The sequence below is a fragment of the Pseudonaja textilis genome, chromosome 18, assembly GCF_049901715.1.
Source record: "Pseudonaja textilis isolate UNSWEBS1 chromosome 18, rPseTex1.2, whole genome shotgun sequence".
NCBI classification, from domain to species: domain Eukaryota; kingdom Metazoa; phylum Chordata; class Lepidosauria; order Squamata; family Elapidae; genus Pseudonaja; species Pseudonaja textilis.
The window spans coordinates 2,810,132-2,830,656 of record NC_142007.1 but is presented as its reverse complement, the minus strand read 5'-3'; the positions used below and the strand labels follow the sequence as shown (position 1 = coordinate 2,830,656).

Sequence of the window (20,525 nt, the reverse complement as noted above, 5' to 3'; positions counted from 1 at the left end):
TCTTGGCTTTCTTTGCTCAAGCTCAGCCCCCTACTTGTCTCCTGCTCTTGAAAATCTTCTCTCTGTATTCCAGAAATGCTGTTTGCCCTTCTCCTTTCTCCTTTCCTTTGTGATTCTCTCTCCCTCTGCACTTTGCCTGAATGCCTGCCTTCGTAGCCTTTCCACCATTCTCCCTTTTTTCTTCTCGTCTCCTCTCTCTCCTTCCCTCCGTCTCTCTCTTCATCTCCCTTTAGAAACCTAGGCTCTTGGGGGGGGGGGAGGAACTCATGTCAATATGCTTCCTCCTCCTCTTCCTCCTCCTCCTCCTCCAGCTGTTGCGCTGCTTTGGCAACACTCAAAATCTGTAATTTCCAAAGGGGTTTTTATTTTCGGCCAGCAGCTCTGTGCAGTTCTGTGTTTGGCTTCTTCTTCTTCTTCTTTTTTTAAAAAAAATTGTATTTAAAGTGGCAGTCGTCCTCACATTTTCCCGAGTGGACCGACCAGCGAAGAGAGCGAGCTTAGGTGAAGAGGAGCACAGTTTCCCACGAATTCCCTCCTTCTGCCTTCCCTACTCCCGCCTCGCTTCGTTTTGCCAACGTGCGCGCCTCTGGTTGCTGCGGAGGGGACGTCGCTTGGAGAGGCAACAGAGCCTCCAACTTCTTTCCCACCCCCCCAAACACACACCGTCCCCCCCCTTCTTTCTTTCCACTGTGCGGAGCAGGACCGACCTTCGTGCCTTCGTCGCCCTCTCGGGAGCTGCCTCCTTCGCCCTCCCACTCCACCCTATCCCCCGACCCCGCGCGCCTGAAGGGACTTTTGGAGAAAACTCCCCGTACCCCTTATTTCAGTTTCTCTCCCCTCTCCGGTCAATGTCTCGGCCTCTCGGCCAGAAAATGGAATCGCTCACCTGGGTGTTCCCTTCCTTGCTGCTGCTCTGCGCCCAACAGCACACCTGGACCAGGTAAGTGTGAGCGAGAGAGCGAGCGGAGAGGAGCTTTGCCGGGCTAAGGCTAGCTGCGCCTAGGGCACTTTTTCCGCGCCTGGGCCACCGCCGTTGTCGCCCTGGTGGGGCGCCCCGTTTGAGCCGAAGCAACCCCGCCGGTGGGTCGGGAGCCGGCCGCTCTTTCGAGGGACCGGGCGAGAAAAGGAAGGCGTCCCTTTGCGCGCCACCCTGCGCTTTCGGGGAGAAATTACATTTGGGGGATGGGGACGGCCGGGACGGCTGGGCCGAAGAGGTGTGAGCGGCCCGTCGCTGCCTAGCCAGGGAGCTGGATCGGGCTGCGCGGCGCTTCGGGCGCAAGCAGAAACCACCGCGCGCGGGGGAACCTTAATCCGGCTCAGTGTCTTTATTCCATTTCCGCGGAGGAGCCAGCTTTCCCGGAGCAAGTGCGGTGACACTTTGATCGCCCAGGGTTTGGTCTTACACCCCCCACCCTCCTCTTTTAAAGCCACCTAAATTGGCAGTCATCACCGCCTCCGCTGACAGCAAAAATGCCACGCTTCTTCACTCTGCCCGGTCTAAAGAATGTGGGTTACGCTGACAGAGGCCAAAGGCGAAGAAGAGCGTGTGTCTTGCCCAAGGACCAAAATATACCCTATCCTCTTTTGCTGGCCTTACAGGGCCCGCCTCCGTAGCGAGCGGAGCATCCTTAGGGGATGGTTTCAAATAGGGCATCTGTGCGCTTCCTTCTCCTGCATCTGTTTTGGGGCATCGAATGGGATAGCCAGAAAGGCCACTTCCATCAAATTAAACAGGCTTTTTTTTTTCCCCCCGCCACTTGTCTGGGGAAGGGGATATAGGGTTTCCCCTTCCAATTTAGGGTTAGGGGCTTACTTCTGAGCAAACCGGCACAGGTTCGAATGCATTGTTTCAATTTCGGACAAGCGTTTTTTTCTCTCTTTGCGGCACGCAGGTACATCTCCAAATATTGGGGAGAGGGGAGTAAGTCTCCTCACAAGAGTTTCCTCCTCGACCCTAGGATGAAACTGCCCCGTGAGGGATTTCCAACCTCTTACCTTTCCAATCTCTCTCTCTGCTGGGGTCTCAAAGAGTTTTGCCACCCAAAGCCCACAATTACCTGGGCTTTAGAGAGAGAAAGCTGGCAGCGTGTGGCTTTAAAAGCAACAGAGCCCTAGGTCACCCACTGTGGTGTTTAACCACTGGCTTGTTGAAGAAGACTGTCAACTCTATGGTCTTTTTAGAGTTGCCAACAGAAAGGGGTTTGAAAGAGCAGTACGGCAGCTTGGAAATCGAAAGTGTATTCCATACATAGTTTTTCAAAGATAGTAAGTAGGTGACTGAAGTTTCTGCCATGCTAAAATCTAACTGGAGAGCATTGATAGATGACGCTTGGCAACTGACTCATATTTATGATGGTCGCAGTGTCCCAGAGTCATGCGATCCCCTTTTGCGACCTTCCGACAAGCATCTGGGGTAGCCAGACTCACTTAACAGCCATGTTAACTAACTTAACTGCAGTGTCTCACTTAACAACGGTGGCAAGAAAGGTCGTAAAATGGAGCAAAACCTACCATAACTGCTGTCTCGCTTTAACAACAGAAATTTGGGGCTCGGTTGCAGTCGTAAGTTGAGGACTACGTGGTTGTATGGTGAGCCAGAATTTAGTGCTACCTACCGATTTTGCATTGCTTGAACTGAATGGCAAGTTGGCCACTGGACACCGAAGTGAGGCCAGGTTTGCACTTGAAAAAAACAAGAGATTCTCCCAAACTTTTAAAAGGAGGAAAACAGAAAACAGAGGAGGGAGGAAAAAACTCAAAATAAAATTTGAGGGTGCTGGCAGTTTCTCTGCCTCTCTCTTTCCCTCTTCCTAGCCTCCCCCTACCCCCCCAAATGACTCCTTGGTTTCTGGCAGCTCTTCATGCAGTGACTTATTAAACCCTGGTACAGTAATTGGGTAGAGTGAGTCATTTTTCCTCAGATGCAGTTTCAATTTATGCTTGTGGTATGCGTTTGGCGAAAAAAAAGGTGGGCTGCAAATCTTGTTTTCTCTTTCTCACCCCTGCCCCATTTTAGCATGGTTATATATGTTGTTATTTTATATCAAAAGTCCCAGACTGGAGGAGCCTTCCGGTTTAACACACAGTGGGAGGACGTCCGGAAAAGGGATGGAGGCTGGAGAAGGGAGAGCGACTAGGAATAAAAAAGTGAAAAATGGAACAGGCCTACTCGCATGTGAGGGCAAAGGGGGATTGTTAGGCTGCGTGAGAATAAAATCTGTACTCGATTAGAATAATGTACTATCAGGAAACAGAGCTGCTAACTATATTTCTTTACTAATCAGCCCCTTTTCATTAGGTTAAAATTATAATTTAATGGGGCTTACAGCTGTAGATACTTACAAAAGGCACTCAAAATTTCAAACATTCTCCCAGCTCACAACGGTGGCTTGATTCTGCTTTTAAGCTCTTCCCAGAATAATCTTTGACAATATCCAGAATCCCTTAGCCATAAATCTAATCCAGAACCTTTGTCAAAGGCTGATAAATGCCTTTCTCTCCCTTCTGTTCAAATCTTAATTGAAATGAAGATTATAAGATTCTTTGCTTTTGAGAACCTTGTTCATCCATTTAATGTTTTCTCAACTTCCCCTGGTCTTTCCCCATCAGGTATAATTTTAACTGAAGCCGGTTAACAGTAATTTTTTAAATATCCAGCCAAATTCAAATCTTTATAATAGAAAAGCGCTGTTTTTGAACGCTGTTAACACTAAATAAAGTGTTTGTTTTCCTTTCTAATGTCTTCCCTTTTGTATCTTTTCTTCTTTCAATGGAGAGCCCTGAATGACATTGGAGATTATATCGGGTCAAACATAGAAATATCTTGGTTGCCTAATTTGGACGACTTGATTAAAGGATATGCCCGGAATTTTAGGCCGGGAATTGGAGGTAAGGCTTTCTAGCACACTATTTACATATTATAAATCAACATAGGGTCACACTTTTTAATCTCTTCTATTTTCCACAATTGTCAGGAAGGAATTGTAAAAATTGTACTGCGGTGCAAATTGAATAAATAAAATTTATAAATTAAAAACACATTAAAATAAAGCCTAAAGAGATGAGCTAGGGGGCTAATCTGGTCTCATCTGGTTCAGGGCCTCGGCATAACTTTTTCTACTCGTTCATGAATTACCCTAATTTATGCAGGAGACAGAATGTGAATTTCAGTGCCTCTGTTCTAATCTCTCTGTTTTCTATCCAGGTCCTCCTGTTAATGTGGCTTTGGCTATCGAAGTGGCTAGCATCGACCACATCTCTGAAGCCAACATGGTAAGTGAGTACCAGAGCTAAACCAGACATGGCGACACCACTTTCGTTCTACTGATGGTGAAAATGGTAATTGTTTTTAAGACTACCTAAAACTGCCAAATAAAAGGGAAGTTGTCACAGCCATCTTTTAAAAGGGGTATTTAAAAAAAAAAACAATCTGCTCTGTTAATTCTTGCCTTTAGGAATATACGATGACGGTATTTCTGCATCAAAGCTGGAGGGATCACCGGCTGTCGTACAACCGGACCAATGAAACGCTGGGCTTGGATAGCCGTTTTGTGGACAAACTCTGGCTGCCGGATACATTTATAGTCAACGCTAAGTCGGCCTGGTTTCATGATGTAACGGTGGAGAATAAGCTGATTAGACTTCAGCCTGACGGAGTCATTCTTTACAGCATCAGGTAAAAAAAAATCACAATTTTGTAGCCAGAGCTGTAGTTATTGGGCAGGGAAGTGCCAGGTAAGCATACAGGTATTTGAATGTAAGAGTTGTGTGTTTGGCTCTCTCTTCGTTTGGTGCAGGATTACCTCTACGGTGGCCTGTGACATGGATCTCACCAAGTATCCAATGGATGAGCAGGAATGCATGCTGGACTTGGAGAGCTGTGAGTTTAATACACAAATCAATCCCAAGCTGGAGAGAAAAAAGGGGATATGACGCCATGTGCTTTTGCCGCACTTTTGAATCAAGTTTCTTTGGAAAACTGGGAAAGAGGGAAGCAAAAACAGGGCTAGGTTGAGATATGACGGTGAAATCTACGGTAGTTGATTTGGTTGTGGACCAATGGTGATTATTAGATTGGTGAATCTCATCTTCGTAGTTGATCAGTCATGGATTGGGCCTTCGGTGCGTGGGGCAAGTCACAGATTTTGTAAAGGTAGTCCTTGATTTGCAACAATTGAGCCCAAAATTTCTGTCGCAAAGCAAGACAGTTGTTAGATGAGTTCTGCCTTCCTCTTTATGCGCCTGTATTTATTCAGGATTTTTTTTTTTTAAAAAAAATAGATGGTTACTCGTCTGAGGACATAGTGTACCACTGGTCTGAGAACCAAGAGGAAATTCATGGCTTGGATAAGCTGCAGCTTGCTCAGTTCACCATTATCAATTATCGATTCACTACTGAACTTATGAACTTCAAATCAGGTAAGTAAAGTAACTGTGGTTACTTAATGGTTGGATGGTTATTGACCATCGTATTTTCTAGAGACAGAAAACTAGCTGGGTTGAACAAGCCGTAAGGGCCCAATTCACCAAGATGGGTAAAATGGCATTTTAAAAGATAAAACTCAGGCTTTTAAACACAGGGCTCACTCATTCATGATGATAAATAAGTTTTAATCATGGTTTGCTCTTTATATGGCTAAATTCACACAACATACAGTACATAGCTATGAGCAACCATTCACAGAGTGCAAAACTGGAGTTTCACACTGGTAAGCAGAAATCTAATTATGAGACGGCTTGAGGTGGCCTAGTTTATTTTTTTCCTACCTGTAATCCATAGTTCATGGGGGCAAGTGTTAGCGAACCCAACTGATGATGTAACAAACCATGATTTAGTGTGGCATGTGGGTTCTCTGTTTAAAAGTGAAGCATTAAACAGGACCAAGGAGTTATGGAAACTCCTCCAGAAGCCTTTATCTTTCTATGAACATATGGGGAAGGAAGTGTGAGGGCAAAGAAATGGAGTGGGGGGGGGGGAAATTCAGGGGTGGGGAAAGAGACTGATGGAAGCAGGATAAAAGGACAACCAAAAAAGACTTTTTTTAAAAAAAAAATCATCTCTGTTTTGCAGCTGGCCAGTTCCCCCGTCTGAGTCTCCATTTCCACCTGCGGCGGAACCGAGGTGTCTACATCATCCAATCCTACATGCCTTCCATCCTCTTGGTAGCCATGTCTTGGGTCTCTTTCTGGATCAGCCAGTCAGCTGTACCTGCACGGGTCTCCCTAGGTAAAAGAGGACTCCACCTGATTTTTTTTTACAAAACCCTTTGGAGCTGGGGTGGCGCACTGAATAGAGTGCTAGATAAGGATTGTGGAGGCTTTAATTGAAATTCTGAGCCCGCTTGCCCCACAGGTTTCTTCTGAAGAGTAGGAGTATAATGTGCGTGTGTTACCTTAAGCTCCTGAGAATCCAAATTGTAAAGCAAGATATGATAATATTATAAGAAAAATGAAATAAGTTATGAACTGAAATTGGGTAAAATAAGTTTAATGAATTTAATATTTGACAATATTTAAAAGAAAATAGAATAAGTAATAATGTGATAGGAAGTTGAACAAGAAAGATGAATATGTAATTATGGTCATGTTTGTGTTGAAATGTAAAAGCCTTGGAACCACACTGCTTGCCAAGAGATGCTTTTTTTTCTAAAAAAAAAAGATAAAAACAAAAGAAGAAATTGAATAATGAAATTATTATGTATGTTTCAATAATATGGTGATTGGCGTAGAAGAATGCATTGGAATATTGAATCATTAAATAATGAAGGATTATAATTTAATACAAAATGTAAGTAACGTTGTTATTTTTGTTTGCACCAAAATGTATGATGCCTAGGTGCCACACTGTTTATGTATTGATGTGTATATGTAGAATAAAATAAGCTCCCGAGAATCCAAGATGGGAAAAGCAAGTAATTTTCTGTCTCCTTGGACTAGCGTTAGTCAGAAGTAGTTCAAAGATGGGGCGGGGGAGTTAGGAATCACGCAAAGACATCCTTAGCTAACTTTGCTGTGCTTCCAACGCAATAAAAAACCAAAAACCCTAAGCCAAATTGGTTAAATAAATTGTGGTGCCAATTTTTCCCTCTAGGTGCTAATTATTTTTACTCTTCGTTTTTTACAGGAATAACCACAGTTCTTACCATGACCACCCTGATGGTGAGCGCTCGTTCTTCCCTTCCTAGGGCTTCGGCCATAAAAGCGTTGGACGTCTACTTCTGGATCTGTTATGTCTTTGTCTTCGCTGCACTGGTGGAATATGCCTTTGCCCATTTCAATGCTGACTATATGAAAAAGCAGAAGGATAAACTGAGGAGCAGCAGGCAGACAGAAGAGGTCAGTATAAACTTCTGTGGGCTCTGGCTGGGATGTGTCTGCCTTGTTGGGTTGCAGAACCAAACCGGGCAGTTATAGAGGTGCAGATGACAGACCCAATAATTCCTCTGCAGAATAATTCCTCTGTAGTTTTGCAGGCCGGAATGTCTGGACTGGCCAGTTTGGGGTAGCTGGGCCTCCGGTTTGACCATCTTCCCAAATCTACCTGCTCTCTTTCCCCTTTCAGGTCAATGTGAAAAGCGCCATTGTTATGTTTTCCCTTTCGATTGCTGGAGTCAACCAGGAGCTGGCCATGTCCAGCAGGCACCGCCGAAGGCCCCGAAACCTCTCCGACTCAGATGAAGTAGAAACGGGGGATACCAAGAAAGGAGGGGCGCCCAAGCCCAAAAAAGGCCTCAAATCTCTTTTCAAGCCCATTGATGCCGACACCATTGATATCTACGCGAGGGCGGTCTTCCCAGCTGCCTTTGCTGCAGTCAATGTCATCTATTGGGTGGCCTACACCATGTGAGCATCCTAAAGAGCAGCCAGCCGTTCCTTCGCCCCTCCCTGAAAGGAGGGCAATCAAGAGTACGTCCCACGAGTGAAGCCAAATTTGGGGAGCGCTTTTTCAGCACAGCTGTTCTAGAGCCAAACTATTCTTTTTTGCGGGCACAAACGTTTGTTTCGTGGCCTCTTCTATCCCCAAGGGGAAGAAGGTGGCAAAGGGAGAATGGCTCACTTTATCATTTGATTTTGTTTCGTTTTCTTGGCGAACCCAAACAACAGTGTTTTCCCCAGGAGGGCAAGAACATCTCTGCCAAGATTTGACCAGCACCTAAGCAATGTCTTTTCACTTCTCCGTTAACCATGACAATTTCTGAATTAAGACTTGGGAGCATCCGATATATCAGGAATATATCTGAAATAATTTGTTGTGAGAGTAGGACGCAATTTTTTCAGAGGTTTATTGTCCGGGCAAACAATTGACGTGGGACATCACGCACGTGATGAGATGAAATGAGTGCATTTTTGAGATTAACAAACACGTGTGGAGTGGCTGCTCTAGATTTTAAAGCTTTTTACAATTTACAGGTTTAACTACTCAAAGAGGGGTTTGTTGAGATTTTGCGGGATTTCTCTTTATTTTTTTATCTGCAGCATTGCCAAGCTCCTTGTCCTCCTTGGCTGCAAAGTTGCCATAGCAGTAATGGCATGATCATTTATATTTGGTTATTTTGAAATGATTTCCTCACCTTTAATTATTTATTCTATGCTGCTTTTCAATTTGGACGGGGAAGATAATGTTCCAATTTGGGGCTTTGTAATTTTTAATGTACCTTTTGTTTTTGCACAAAGGATTTCGAACAAACCTGGCTGAGAATATGAAATGGGGCCTGCAGCATTTTTATTTTTTGCTGAAATGTAGTTCATTGCGAGACTCAAAACCCTAACAATTCTTTTAAAAATGTAAAACCTTGTGTTGCTCATTTTTAAATAAGCCATGCTTAACAAGTCATTTGAATCTTATTAATAACCCAAGCGATCTTTTTTTTTCCTGGAGACATGTAAGGATGTCTGAGTTTTCCAACCTGAATGCCTTACCTAATAGGCAGAAATATCAACGTTATTTCAAAAGCATTTGTTTTGCAATTGGGAGTCCTGTAAGGTTATTACTATTATCATTGTTAATTTGCAATGATTTGCACACATTTCCCTTCCATAGCAAAGAGATGCAATTGACACAGAAAGGTACACATTATAGGTTATATAATACCATACAGACATAACACAAGGGAAGGTCTGTATAAAAATGAGGATGTCAAGAGAAGGAGGAAGCATGCATGAATATGTCTTGCAATATTTTACAGGGCGTTTTCAGAAAGTGGAAGAACACACAAGACTTTTAATCGGCTGAAAAAACAAGCAGCGCCAGATAGAAAAATGCAAAATTGTCTGCCATGGTGTCAAAGGCCACGTCAAGGAAACTTAGGTGCTAACCTGGTTGGACAAAACCAGATCAGGTCAATCAATCAATCGGAACAGAGCTGGAAGAGACCCAGGCAGGAGACCCTAGATCATTTCAAACTAGTGACTGTCCAGTCTTTTCTTAAATACCTCCAGCGATGAAGCACCCACAACTTCTGAAGGCACCAGGTTAATTGTTCTGTCAGGAATTTAACTTTCTCATAATTTCCAGGTTGTTTCTCTCCTTGATTAGTTTCCATCCATTGTTTCTTGTCCCGTCTTCTGGTGCTTTGGAGAATGATTTGACCCCCTCTTCTTTGTGGCACCCCTCAAATACTGGAATCCTGCTACCTATTCCTTCTTTTCTCTAGACTAGCCAAACTCAAATCTTGCACCCTTTCTTCATGGGTTTTAATTTCCAGGCCTTTAATCATCTTAGTGGCTCCTCTCTGCACTTTTTCCCAAAATCTCAACATCTTTTTTTGTGATGCGCAATTACAAAATGCCTGGGGGGCTAAAACGTATGAAGAACGCTTTGCCGTGACCAAAACCAGATGGAGTATTCCAGGTGTGGATTTATAAAGCAGTTCTAATACTTCAAGCGGTGTGCAGAACCTCCTTTTCCGCTTCTGGTAAAAGAACAAAAACAGGATCGATGTTTGCAACGAAGGGGACGTTGGTAGAGTTGGATTACATCTTTGGATCCGGGAGAGGAAAAAATGTGAGATGAGGGGAAAGTCGGCTGGCTGAAGCTGCTTGCAGATGGCCCTTGAAAAAGAGTCCCTCTTTGGCTCTTAAAGGGAATTGTTTTCCACTAGCAGATAATGAACTTTGAAAAAAATATTAGTGCCATTCCAGTAAGTCTCTTTCTATTAGGAGCAACCAACTCTATCCAGTCCTCGAACTGCTTACAGCTAATAGCTTTTCTTGTTAGGCAAAGGAATTGAAATACTTTTTTTTTTACTGTGTGTTAAAAGCAAGAACTGACATCCCCTCCGTCATTTGCCTTTCGTCTGTGCCAGCACAATGAAATAGACTTTGGGGGGAATTAATGGATCCTCCCCAAACAGAAGATGCATGTTGGGACCAGCCAGCCATTCTCTGATTATCTATTCTGCTCTGCCCCCCCTTTTTTTTTTTCTGTTGCATTTTCTTCTGTCTCTTGCAATCAGAGACAATGAACCAGTTTTATTGAATCAGGTTATTTACCTAATCCCGGTTACTGAACCAGCCATCTTAACATTTTTTTTTTTTAACCTCCTCCTCAAAAAGCCCTAGTGGGATCAGAGATGTTGCCAGTCAGCCCCTCCTAAGAATCATGAATCCTAGGGGTTTCCAATGGCCTGATTTTGTTGTTGTTGCTGCTGCCTTCCCATATTTATTCTTTCTGGATAGTGTCTCCTCCCGCCCCCCGCCACAAATTAACATACGTTTATTAAAAGGCCGTTAAAAAAAACCTTAGGTCTTTCCTAGATTCTAGGATAACTACCACAATTGTACACTCCTTTTAAAAACCCATTCTGGCTTGTATATGTGAACCACTGCTAAGCTACAACGTGGCTTGATCTGAGCTTGGCCTGATGCATGGTGGTCTCAGGTTACATTCTGCAACCCTGAGCATGGAGCACATCTCTGAATTTTCCTGAGAGTTAGAACAATTAATCCAGAAGTTGTAGGTACTGTTAAGAAGAGACTGGACAAACATCCATCTAGAAGGGTATAGGGTTTCCTGCTTGAGTAGGGGGTTGGAGTAGAAGACCTCCAAAGTCCCTTCCAACCCTGCTATTCTATGATTCTGCTTGTTTTCAATGCCATTATTTGCCTATTGTCATTCGCCCACCTGATTAACTGAAATCCTGAGATTGAAGGACTATTAGAGATGGCGGAAAAGTCTGCTAGATTGCTGAATACATGCCAAAGAGCGTAATTAATGTGTTGCACTGAAAGTGTTTGGTAATTCCTCACTCACACTCCATTCTTGAAAAGGATTTAAGAAAAAGCTAATAGGAATACAGTACATGACGGCACATATACTGTATATCTCCAGGATTAAAAAAACAAAAACCAGTGTTAACACCACAGGGGCCCTTTCTGTCTTAGGTGATTCCCCCACCCCACCCCTTTTTTCTTCCTTTCCCCACCTCAAAAGAAGCATACCTTGGATTTTATGTCATCAAGTCTTTATTTAGTTGCAAGGAAACCGGCTTGTTTTGACTGTCTGAACAGATCCTGCATAACTGTGCTTGAAAGGACGGGCAGTCTGTTGATGCTAAGTGAAGGAAAGACAATTTTCTTTCCTCGCTCACACACCATCTGTTGTAGCTACTGTGGGCGGTGGAGAAAACTGTATCTTGTGGCATTTGTAAGAGGCCCAACAGCCAGTGAGATTAAGCAAAGACAGTTGGCCAACTGAGAACAATCTGTAAGACATCTGCTGGGATAGCTTGCATCAGAGCAGTCTTTCCTCTTGTGGAGAGTGAGAAACGCAAGAAGGCTTCATCTCCACTACCAGAAGTATGCAGGTGCCCTCAATCCGCCTAAAACAGCCTACATTTTATACATTTTAAAAGGGTGTAGCACTGAACGGCTGGCGTTCAAGAACCATTTGCGGGCTTAATTATCTTCTAAACTTTTTCAAGGCTGCAATTTTGTCAAGTTCACAAGGAGCCTTAGCACCCTTTTCCGAAGCTTTCCTAAACACTTATGCCTTTTAATAAAATTTGTTAGTCAGACAACATGCTCCTAGACACCTCCTGATGTTTTGTTATCGTAGAGTAACACAGCTCTTCCCCCTTCAACACCGATTTCAGTTTCTCAGTCTTTCAGTTAAAAATTTGGTCACTAGCAGCCTATACTAAAACCCATCTATATTTTTATATATGTGCAACCTAATTTTCTCAAATCTGACATTTTGTGTAGCAATCCTCACTCCAATATAGGTTGTTTTTTTTTTTGTAGCGAATTGCATTATAAATCTAGGAAAGTTGAATTTTGGAGAGTATCTTTGATTTGTGCATTATTTCAAATTTTGAAAGTAATTAAGCACACAATGAAATCTGAACTTATCTTCAAATGTGAATTAAATAAATACCTACCCTGTCCTTTTTTTTAAGCGGGCAAATTCTAGTTTGGTGGAATCTGTGAAGACATTTCCTAGACTCATAATTCCTGCAAGATCAGACATTTTTTTTTCCATTAGTGCATTACATGATTGCAGCTCACCCAAGTTTCTCATATATACAGGTGACAATACTTTAACCTTTCTCTAATTGGTGAAAAAATAGTTTTCTTCCAGCAAGTATTAAACATAGATGTGGTCTATATTAAGAAGCAGCTAAATAATATGTATGTGCCATCTATTATGCTTAGTTGGAATGGAATTACCATGGAGATCAGCTTTTTTTCATACATCATTAGTCTGTGGTCTCTATGCCAGGCTGGCTCTCATCCAGTTTTTGGTATACTCAGTGTGAACCTGGTCTCTGTACTTTTCTATCCACAATAGCATTGACCTTTAAACTTGCAAAAACGTAAATCTTTCTCTGCTTAAAAAACCAACAACAATCCAGGACATCCTTTTTTTCAAAATGCAAAAATGTGAAATAATTAATCATATGACCAACCTCATCCTTACTACCTAGAATCTGAAAAAAAGTGACTTACGGCCATTTTTTTCACATTTACAACCTTTGTAGCATCTCCATGATCACATGATCAAAATTTAGATGCTTGGCAACTGCTTCAGATGTATGACCATTGTTGTGTCCCAAGGTCACTTAAATGTCTCACTTAACCAGATAGATTTTGGGCTCAATTGCGGTCTTAAGTCAAGGACTACCTGTACCACATATTTTCATTAAGAAAAAACCCAATTCTAACTTCTGCTACTATGAAGGCTTATTGTCTACTATTTACAAATACAAAGATATTATCTTAGAGAATGATGAATACTCTATTGCCCAAAGGCCACTTACCGGTACATTTCTCTTATCTTTTGCTTTTTTCATAACAGGCTCTGAAATTCAAAAACAGAATTGAATCAGATGATTGGCTGAAACACTTTCCCTGCTAAAATTTAGCTAATGTTCTCTTGCCCTCTGCTGGAAGAAAACAATACCATGTATGTTCCTTGTATACAGAAACCTGAGATTGTGTTTGACCTAAAATAAAGCAACAGACGTTTTTGTAGCTCATACTTTCAAAGATACCTTAAGATGATTTTCTGTTATTGTAAGAATATGAACAGACTTGCACATAGTGCTAAACCAGGGGTCTTCAAACTTGGAAAGTTTAAGACTTGTGGACTTCAACTCCCAGAATTCCTGAGCTAACATGACTGGAGGAATTCTTGTCATGTTAGCTCAGGAATTCTGGGAGTTGAAATCCACACGTCTTAAAGCTGTCAAGTTTGAAGACCCCTGTGCTACACCATGGTTTGTTTATAAGCCACACTGATTGTGCTGACATGATTAAGGAAATCATATAATGGCTGGGATTAAAGAATGTGATTGGCTGCTTTATGTCTCAGTGTGTTGTGCAAATCCAAATAAGTTTTGGAACACTTTAGCATGAACTTGGACCATTGAATTAATTCAGTGAACCATAGCTCGTTTCTTGTATCTGCTGCACAATTCTTTGCTAAAATTTAGAATCCTTTGCTGAAATTTAGTCCTGATCGTGACTGAAGAGACAATAGAGAAGTGTTTATTTCACATGGTTCTATTTTGATACCTCCAATTCTTCTTATAAGCGCACAGAGAAAACAAAGAAATTAACCCTGAGCCCTGCAATTTTATGAAGGAAAAGAAAATATAAAATACATTGAGATTTCTGTGCTTTGTTTTCTTTTTAAGTCAACCTTTAGGATTACAGATTGTCCTCAATTTATAATCATTCATTTAGTGTCTGTTGAGATTTACAAGAGCACTGAAAAAAGTGACATGACCATTTTTCACACTTATGGCCATGGCACCATCCCCATGGTCACAGGATCAAAATTCAGAACACTTGGCAACGGGTTCCTACTTACGACCGTTGCTGCGTCCCAAGGTCATGTGATGATCTTTCTGGCAAGCAAAGTCAATGGGGAAACCAGATTCGCTTAACAACCATCTTGCCAACTGAAGAACTGCAGCGATCCACTTAACAACTGTGGCAAGAAAGGTGGTAAAATGGGGCAAAACTCAAATGTCTCGCTTAGCGATGGAAATGTTGAGCTCCATTGTGGTCCTAAGTCGAGGACTTCCGGTATATTTCTTTTTCCTCTTCCGTCCCCTTCCTTTCTTCCTTCTCCGCAGTAACTTTGATCCTGCAAAAGACAGACACAAAAGTGTCTCAGAAATTTTAAAAAAATACAGTAAATTAAGTTTCAATTAAGTAAATAGGTGATATATTCACCATAAACTAAAATATTCCATACCCATATTTCTGAATAATTACATAAGTAAGTGAGGCAGCCTTGTGTGCTGGACTTCAAGTTCATTCATTTTTATTGGATAACCTTTTATAAACTCCACTTTTCTTTTATCAGAGGTTTAATTTATAATTTTGAGGTAGAAAAATCACATCAAGCTGCTTCCACCCACCTAAAAAGTTTGGACTTCGACTTTCGCCCGCGCTTTTTTCCCCTTTCTTTTTCTTTTTCACCTCAGGCCCTCCCTGTTCGCTTCGTTGCTAGGCAAATCAGCCACCTTCGCGGCACCCTATTGGTGGGCAGGTGAGTCTCCTCCGACCCTTCTCGGATTTCCCTCCGGCCATTGGCTGGCCGACATCCCGCCCTCGCCTTGCCGCCAGGTAAGGACATGTTTCCGAGCTCTGATTGGCCTCCCAGGGGGAGGAAAGGCAATGGCTCCAGGTGAAGTGCCAGCCCGGCCCCGGCTTCCTATAGGTCGGCAGGTGCAGAGAGGCGGGCGCTTAGGAAGCGCGCCATTGGCTGACAGGGAGGCCGGCGGGCGGGTGCGCGCGGGGAGGGAGGGAGGGAGGGAGGTTCGGGGCTGAGACAAGAGGCCTCCCTTGGTGAGGCGGGGCCGCCATGTTGGGAGGCGGGAGAGCCGCTGGGTGGGGGGGGGGGAGCCAGGCGGCGTGAGCGCGCCTTCTGTAACCTGCCCGCGCACACGGGAGCGCGCCTCCTCCTCAGGAAGGGAAGAGAAAACAAACAAACAAAAAAAAAAAACAGAAGGGGGCGGGGAAAAAAAAAAGAGGTCCTGTCAGGAAGGGGCGGACGCGAAGGACGACTCCGAGCCCTTCCCTCTCGTCTCCTCCTCCGGGAAGTTGGAGCCAAACTTCCGTGGAGCGCGAGCGAGTCGGGAGCGGGAAGGACAGAGCGACCCCCCCCCATCATCCCCTCACCTCACCTCACCCTGGCAATGAGGGGTGGGTGGGGATACCTGTAGAAGGGGGACCCCGAAGTAGGTGAGCTTTTTTTGGGGGAGGAGAAAATAAGAGGCTGCGGGGGGAGACTGAGGGGAGGGAGGGAAAGGGGGCAATCAGGAGATCCAGGAATAATGGGGAGAGTGAGAAGGGGGTAATAGGAAAAGAGCCCCCCACAAGCAGCCCCCTCCCCATTAACCAAGCCAGGAAGCCAAACTAGTGGGGACCCCCCTGAGGAAAGGCTGGCCAGGCAATATATTACTGCTTTTTAAATTAATGTATTAATATTAATCTTTCTCTCCAATTAGGTCCTATTGTTTTATCATCCAGAGCTGGTTGGTAGTAAAAAAAAAAAACACTGGGTTCCCAAGCTGGAAGAGGTGAGTTCTAATCCTGCCTAGGACCGAAAGTCACCAAGGGCAACTTCTTGGCTAGTGGCTCTTTTTTTTCACCACCACCCCTCTGGGGGAAAATATTAGCGAGCCGCTTCTGACAAATGTTGGCAAGAGAGCGACGTGCATTTGTTTGTTCCTGTCGTCTCCAGGAATTGCGATTGATTCGAAACCCATAACAACCACAACAGTCACAACAACATGGTATTGTTAGAGCCGAAAAGAGAAGTTAGGGAGAAAGCTTTTCCCTTGCTACTAATATTCATAGTATTCTCTCTCTCTCCACATGTCTAGTTAGAACATATTCTTTAGCTGAATATAGATTAATTTGATATTTAGGATAAGTTCAGATGGGACAGAGCCAACACAGGATAGGAGAGAACGTAGCTTCTATTTCAAACTATTAGAATTTTCTGTGTAAAATAAGTATTGGTTTGTAAATTTATTTCGGTTATTCCATAAGCTGCTTGGAGTCTATTTCTACTTCATCTCTATAGTGGCAGATAAGTTGTAGTGATCATTGTGTATATGGTGGGTATATGTGCGTTGTATAATAATTAGTTCATATTATGTTGCTAGAGAGGTTAGTGTGGCAGAGAACTGGTGAAAAGGATGCAAACATTGAGGGTGTTACTGTTCCTTTTTTATTATCATCAAACGCTCTATTGTATATAAACTCCTTCAGTCTTACTGGACTGCAAGGAGCACAGGAACAGCAACAATAGGAAACATTGGCAACAAAGTGTACGTAAATGTATAGTAAAAGTGGTATTGTGTTATAGTGTATCTACACAAACCTTTCGCATATACAGAGAATCATTCTGTATTCTCCGTAGCAGATCTTAGAATCTAGCCCACCTGGTCTAATCTCAAAAAGCTTAAATTTGGAGCCAGTTACTAGTGGGATGAAAGACCACCTGGAAATGCCAGTGCTGTAGACTTACCTGGGAAGGCAATTAAAATGCTCCAGAAAGGGGCATCAAATTACTTCCATATTGTGGTGTGAAAAAACAAGTTTTGTCTGTGGGGAATTAGAATAGAATAGAATTCTTTATTGGCCAAGTGTGATTGGACACACAAGGGATTTGTCTTTGGTGGATATGCTCTCAGTGTACATAAGAAAAAATAAAATACATTCATCAAGAATCATAAGATACAACACTATATTACTATACGATATCACATTTAAATAGGGGAGCATTAAGGTGATGGAAAGCCTATCACTATGAATAGTGTTATATTTACACACACACACACACACACACACACACACACACACACATATACATGTGCTGTTTGTGTATTATGAATGTTAATATTGTATATACTATTACCTTTGTGTGTATGAACTTTATTAACATTATATAGCCATTTATATGTATATTGGATCAGTTTAATGTTATATTAGATTAATAATTCATATAGTTAAATATTATTCCACAGTGAAAGGCATAAAAGGTATTTGTTAATATTTTCTACAGTACTTTCCTTTGTCAGAACACCTTGCAAAATCAAACTTTTGCATCAAATGGGGTTGGGGGAAATGTTGTGTTATAAGAAACACTCACCAGTGTCTCTGCAGGTAGACACACACACACACACACGTACACACACACACACACGTAAAATGTCAATGGATAGACCTGAGAGAGGAGAGTTGTATCATCACTGTTCTGCAAATAGTGTGTTATCATTGCTTCTTACCTGGTGGAGGTAAGATAGACCCCTCCCTATTATGTAAGGGATTGACAATGTCAGTGGAAAAGATGTATGAAGTCTATTTTGCTGGGAAGGCATAGAAGGAAAGAAAATTTGAGGTATTATTTGATTTGTATCCTATCTTTGGCTTTGATGATGGTCCTTCCTGCCATTTTCTCCCACAGTAACAGTTGACTTCCCTGGCTGAATGTGGACTTCAGTCTGAGATTCTGCTTTTGTGGCTGGTTATGTGTGTGGCACAAACACGCCTATTGCATGAATCAAAGGTGGTTTGATCAAAGGGTAAAAAAGGGTGAGCTGATACTATTATTATTTAATACAGTATAAAGGGCTTTTGTGCAAGAGAGGAGAAGTTTTTGTCCCTCCATGAGCATTACAACTAAATAAACAAAGGAATTGGTGCCAGGGTAATAAAAAAGAAGATGCAAGAATTTCAATTAAATATAATTGGGCTAAATTATAGTAATGGGATATTGAGCCAGGAGGTAAACTTGATAGGGAAGGAACAGGAAGTCTTTTTAAGAAGGTGAGCATGTGTGGTAAGTGGGTGAGGTCCTGTGAGTAGAAGGTGAAGGGTGTGTGTTGCCTTCTCTTAAATTATAATGTGAAGAGGGCATTGGTGGTATGTGAGGAATGCAAGCCTGTCTGGTAGCTCAGAAGGTACAGCAGGGGTGGGGAACTATGGCCCTTTTATGAACTATGGACTTCAACTCCCAGAATTCCTGAGCTAGCTCAGGAATTTTGGGAGTTGAAGTCCACAAGTCATAAAGGGGCCATAGTTGCCCACCTCTGAGTTACAGGCTAGCTGAAGTTAGAGGCTGTCTGCAGAAAATGGGAAGGCTGTAGTCCTTTGCACGCTTAAAAATAAATATATATATTGCATTGCTACTTTGGCAGATCCAGAAATAGAACGGTATGCTTTTAAAGGAGGAGAGTTATATAGAGATAATTTCTTGGAAAACTGACCTGATTCTTTTCTTTGTGTGTGAAATGAAGAGAGTTTCACATAATTTAGTGACAGGTAGCCACACTCCAGAACACAAAAGTTTTAGAGTTGCATTTGCCCATAAAATATAATGTACAATACTTAAATATTCACAAAATTTAAGACACAATTTGTGAATTTGACAAGTTTCGTAAAAGTTCTGAGAGTTGGGCCTGTGGAAATGCTAATTTTTTCATTAAAGGTATTTGCTTTCTAACTTCTCTAACTAAATGTAAGGACGCTACAATTCATTCTATACCTCAAGGCTGTGATTAAGATAAAAATGTAAATTTTTCCTATTTTTAAGACTTCCTTGAGTCAAACCTTACTGGTGATTAGAAAATTTCATTTTGATCAGATTATATCATACATTTTGTAGTTTTAAGTGCTTGGAAAGGAAGGAGTTTGGAATCAAGCCAGCAAATTTGTTTGCTAAAAATGATTTAGTTTTTCAAGCAGGGATAACTAACATTAGTGGCCAAAATGTTACCTGCTTTGCTTTAGCAGGTGCAACTTCTATTCTAGAATGTATACAATTTAAATGCAATTATGCTTAAAGTTACAAAGTTGTTTTTCCCCCCAAGCGGTAACCTTAAGCAACAGTATAAAACTTTATTGTGGCAAGAAAAAGAACATCAATTACATTGTTGATTTGTTCGACTTTGCATGGCCTTTTTAGGTTTGATTCAGTATTATATTTTCCATTCATTTGTTTTCTTCGTTGTTGTTTTTGTGTATAGACTTTTGTGTGCATGCAGTCTAATGACATTTTTACTGGGAAGAAGCATAAAAATGTTGTCTGTTCATCTATTGCAACCACCCATCATTCTTTGAATGATTTGGAAGACGCAACAATAAAACAAGGACATCGTTTCCTCATTTGAATGTTGCATGGTGTCATGCCCAGCAGGATGGGATCAAAGATGAACACAAAGAAAGACTTCATTAGAGTAAAAACTCATTACAATGGGTAAGTTACATTAAGGTGTTTCACGCACTGCATTCTTCTTCACTCATTTCGTTCAAGCCATACAGGTAGTTCTCGCCTTGCAACCATTCATTTAAAGACTTTTGGGAGTTATAACAGCGCTGGGGGGAAAAAGGGACTTGCAACCAGTTCTTGCACTTATGCTAATCATATCAGCTTCACACAACCCAACCAGTGAGCAAATCTAAATGAAGTTTCTTGTACAAATGTCTGGGTATAACATTATATAAGGCATGCTTGGAAAAAAAAAAACAACTCTTAGCTTTATGTCAGACTTTCTTTTATTTTCACATATCGTAACATGGATTTGGTGAAAAACCTTACCCAGCCCCACATGTTCTGTTTCCCATCACCTTCAGTGGGAAGGGCTTTTAAATTGATGCAGTGTAGAATTGTTTAATTACTCCATCTGGGTTTATTGATCCCACGTAAAGCGTGGTATAAATAATTTTACCCAAGGTTGCCACTACACAAAGGACTTCTATTTTCATACGATCTGACGTGTCACACATTGTGGAGGCGTCAACATCAAGATAACAAAATTAGTGTCAAGAATTATTCGGGAAGGGTGTTAAATTATTTACGATGTCTATTTCTGGAACAGAACACCTTTGATAGTGTGACTAAAGTGAAGTCTTGCGAGCATGAGGAAATTGTACTATTCATGTTTGCTAATGTGCGTCCTTGAATGCTTAAAAGGTGGATACTTTATATATTTTGGGTGTGACAAATATATGACTTAAAGTTGTACAAGTGTTCATCCTGAATGGCTAAAATACAGGTTGCAGTA

General features: G+C 42.0%; 2 protein-coding genes and 1 long non-coding RNA gene across 3 annotated transcripts in view; 2 read left to right on the top strand and 1 right to left on the bottom strand.

Annotated features, from left to right (window-relative positions):
- Positions 1-828: 828 nt before the first annotated feature.
- GABRD (gamma-aminobutyric acid type A receptor subunit delta) lies at positions 829-8,725 on the top strand. Its single transcript, XM_087915187.1, has 9 exons — positions 829-940; positions 3,776-3,888; positions 4,205-4,272; positions 4,455-4,675; positions 4,797-4,879; positions 5,281-5,418; positions 6,071-6,226; positions 7,124-7,335; positions 7,562-8,725. Exons 1-9 carry the CDS (start codon positions 849-851, stop codon positions 7,844-7,846), a joined length of 1,368 nt encoding a protein of 455 aa, XP_087771313.1. The 5' UTR covers positions 829-848; the 3' UTR covers positions 7,847-8,725.
- LOC148124458 (uncharacterized) lies at positions 6,715-14,882 on the bottom strand. The gene is made up of 5 exons (XR_015739881.1): positions 14,702-14,882; positions 14,312-14,590; positions 13,257-13,297; positions 12,378-12,450; positions 6,715-7,283 (listed from the first exon to the last, which is right to left on the bottom strand). It is a non-coding gene; the product is annotated as an uncharacterized LOC148124458 (long non-coding RNA).
- A 411-nt stretch (positions 14,883-15,293) lies between these two features.
- The window catches only part of PRKCZ (protein kinase C zeta), a 52,736-nt gene continuing 47,504 nt past the window's right edge, over positions 15,294-20,525 (top strand). The window contains exons 1-3 of the mRNA XM_026715683.2: positions 15,294-15,693; positions 15,960-16,031; positions 19,488-19,717. Of these exons, the coding sequence (XP_026571468.1) occupies positions 19,632-19,717 (86 nt within the window). The 5' untranslated portion in view covers positions 15,294-15,693; positions 15,960-16,031; positions 19,488-19,631. The remainder of the gene's footprint in view (positions 15,694-15,959; positions 16,032-19,487; positions 19,718-20,525) is intronic.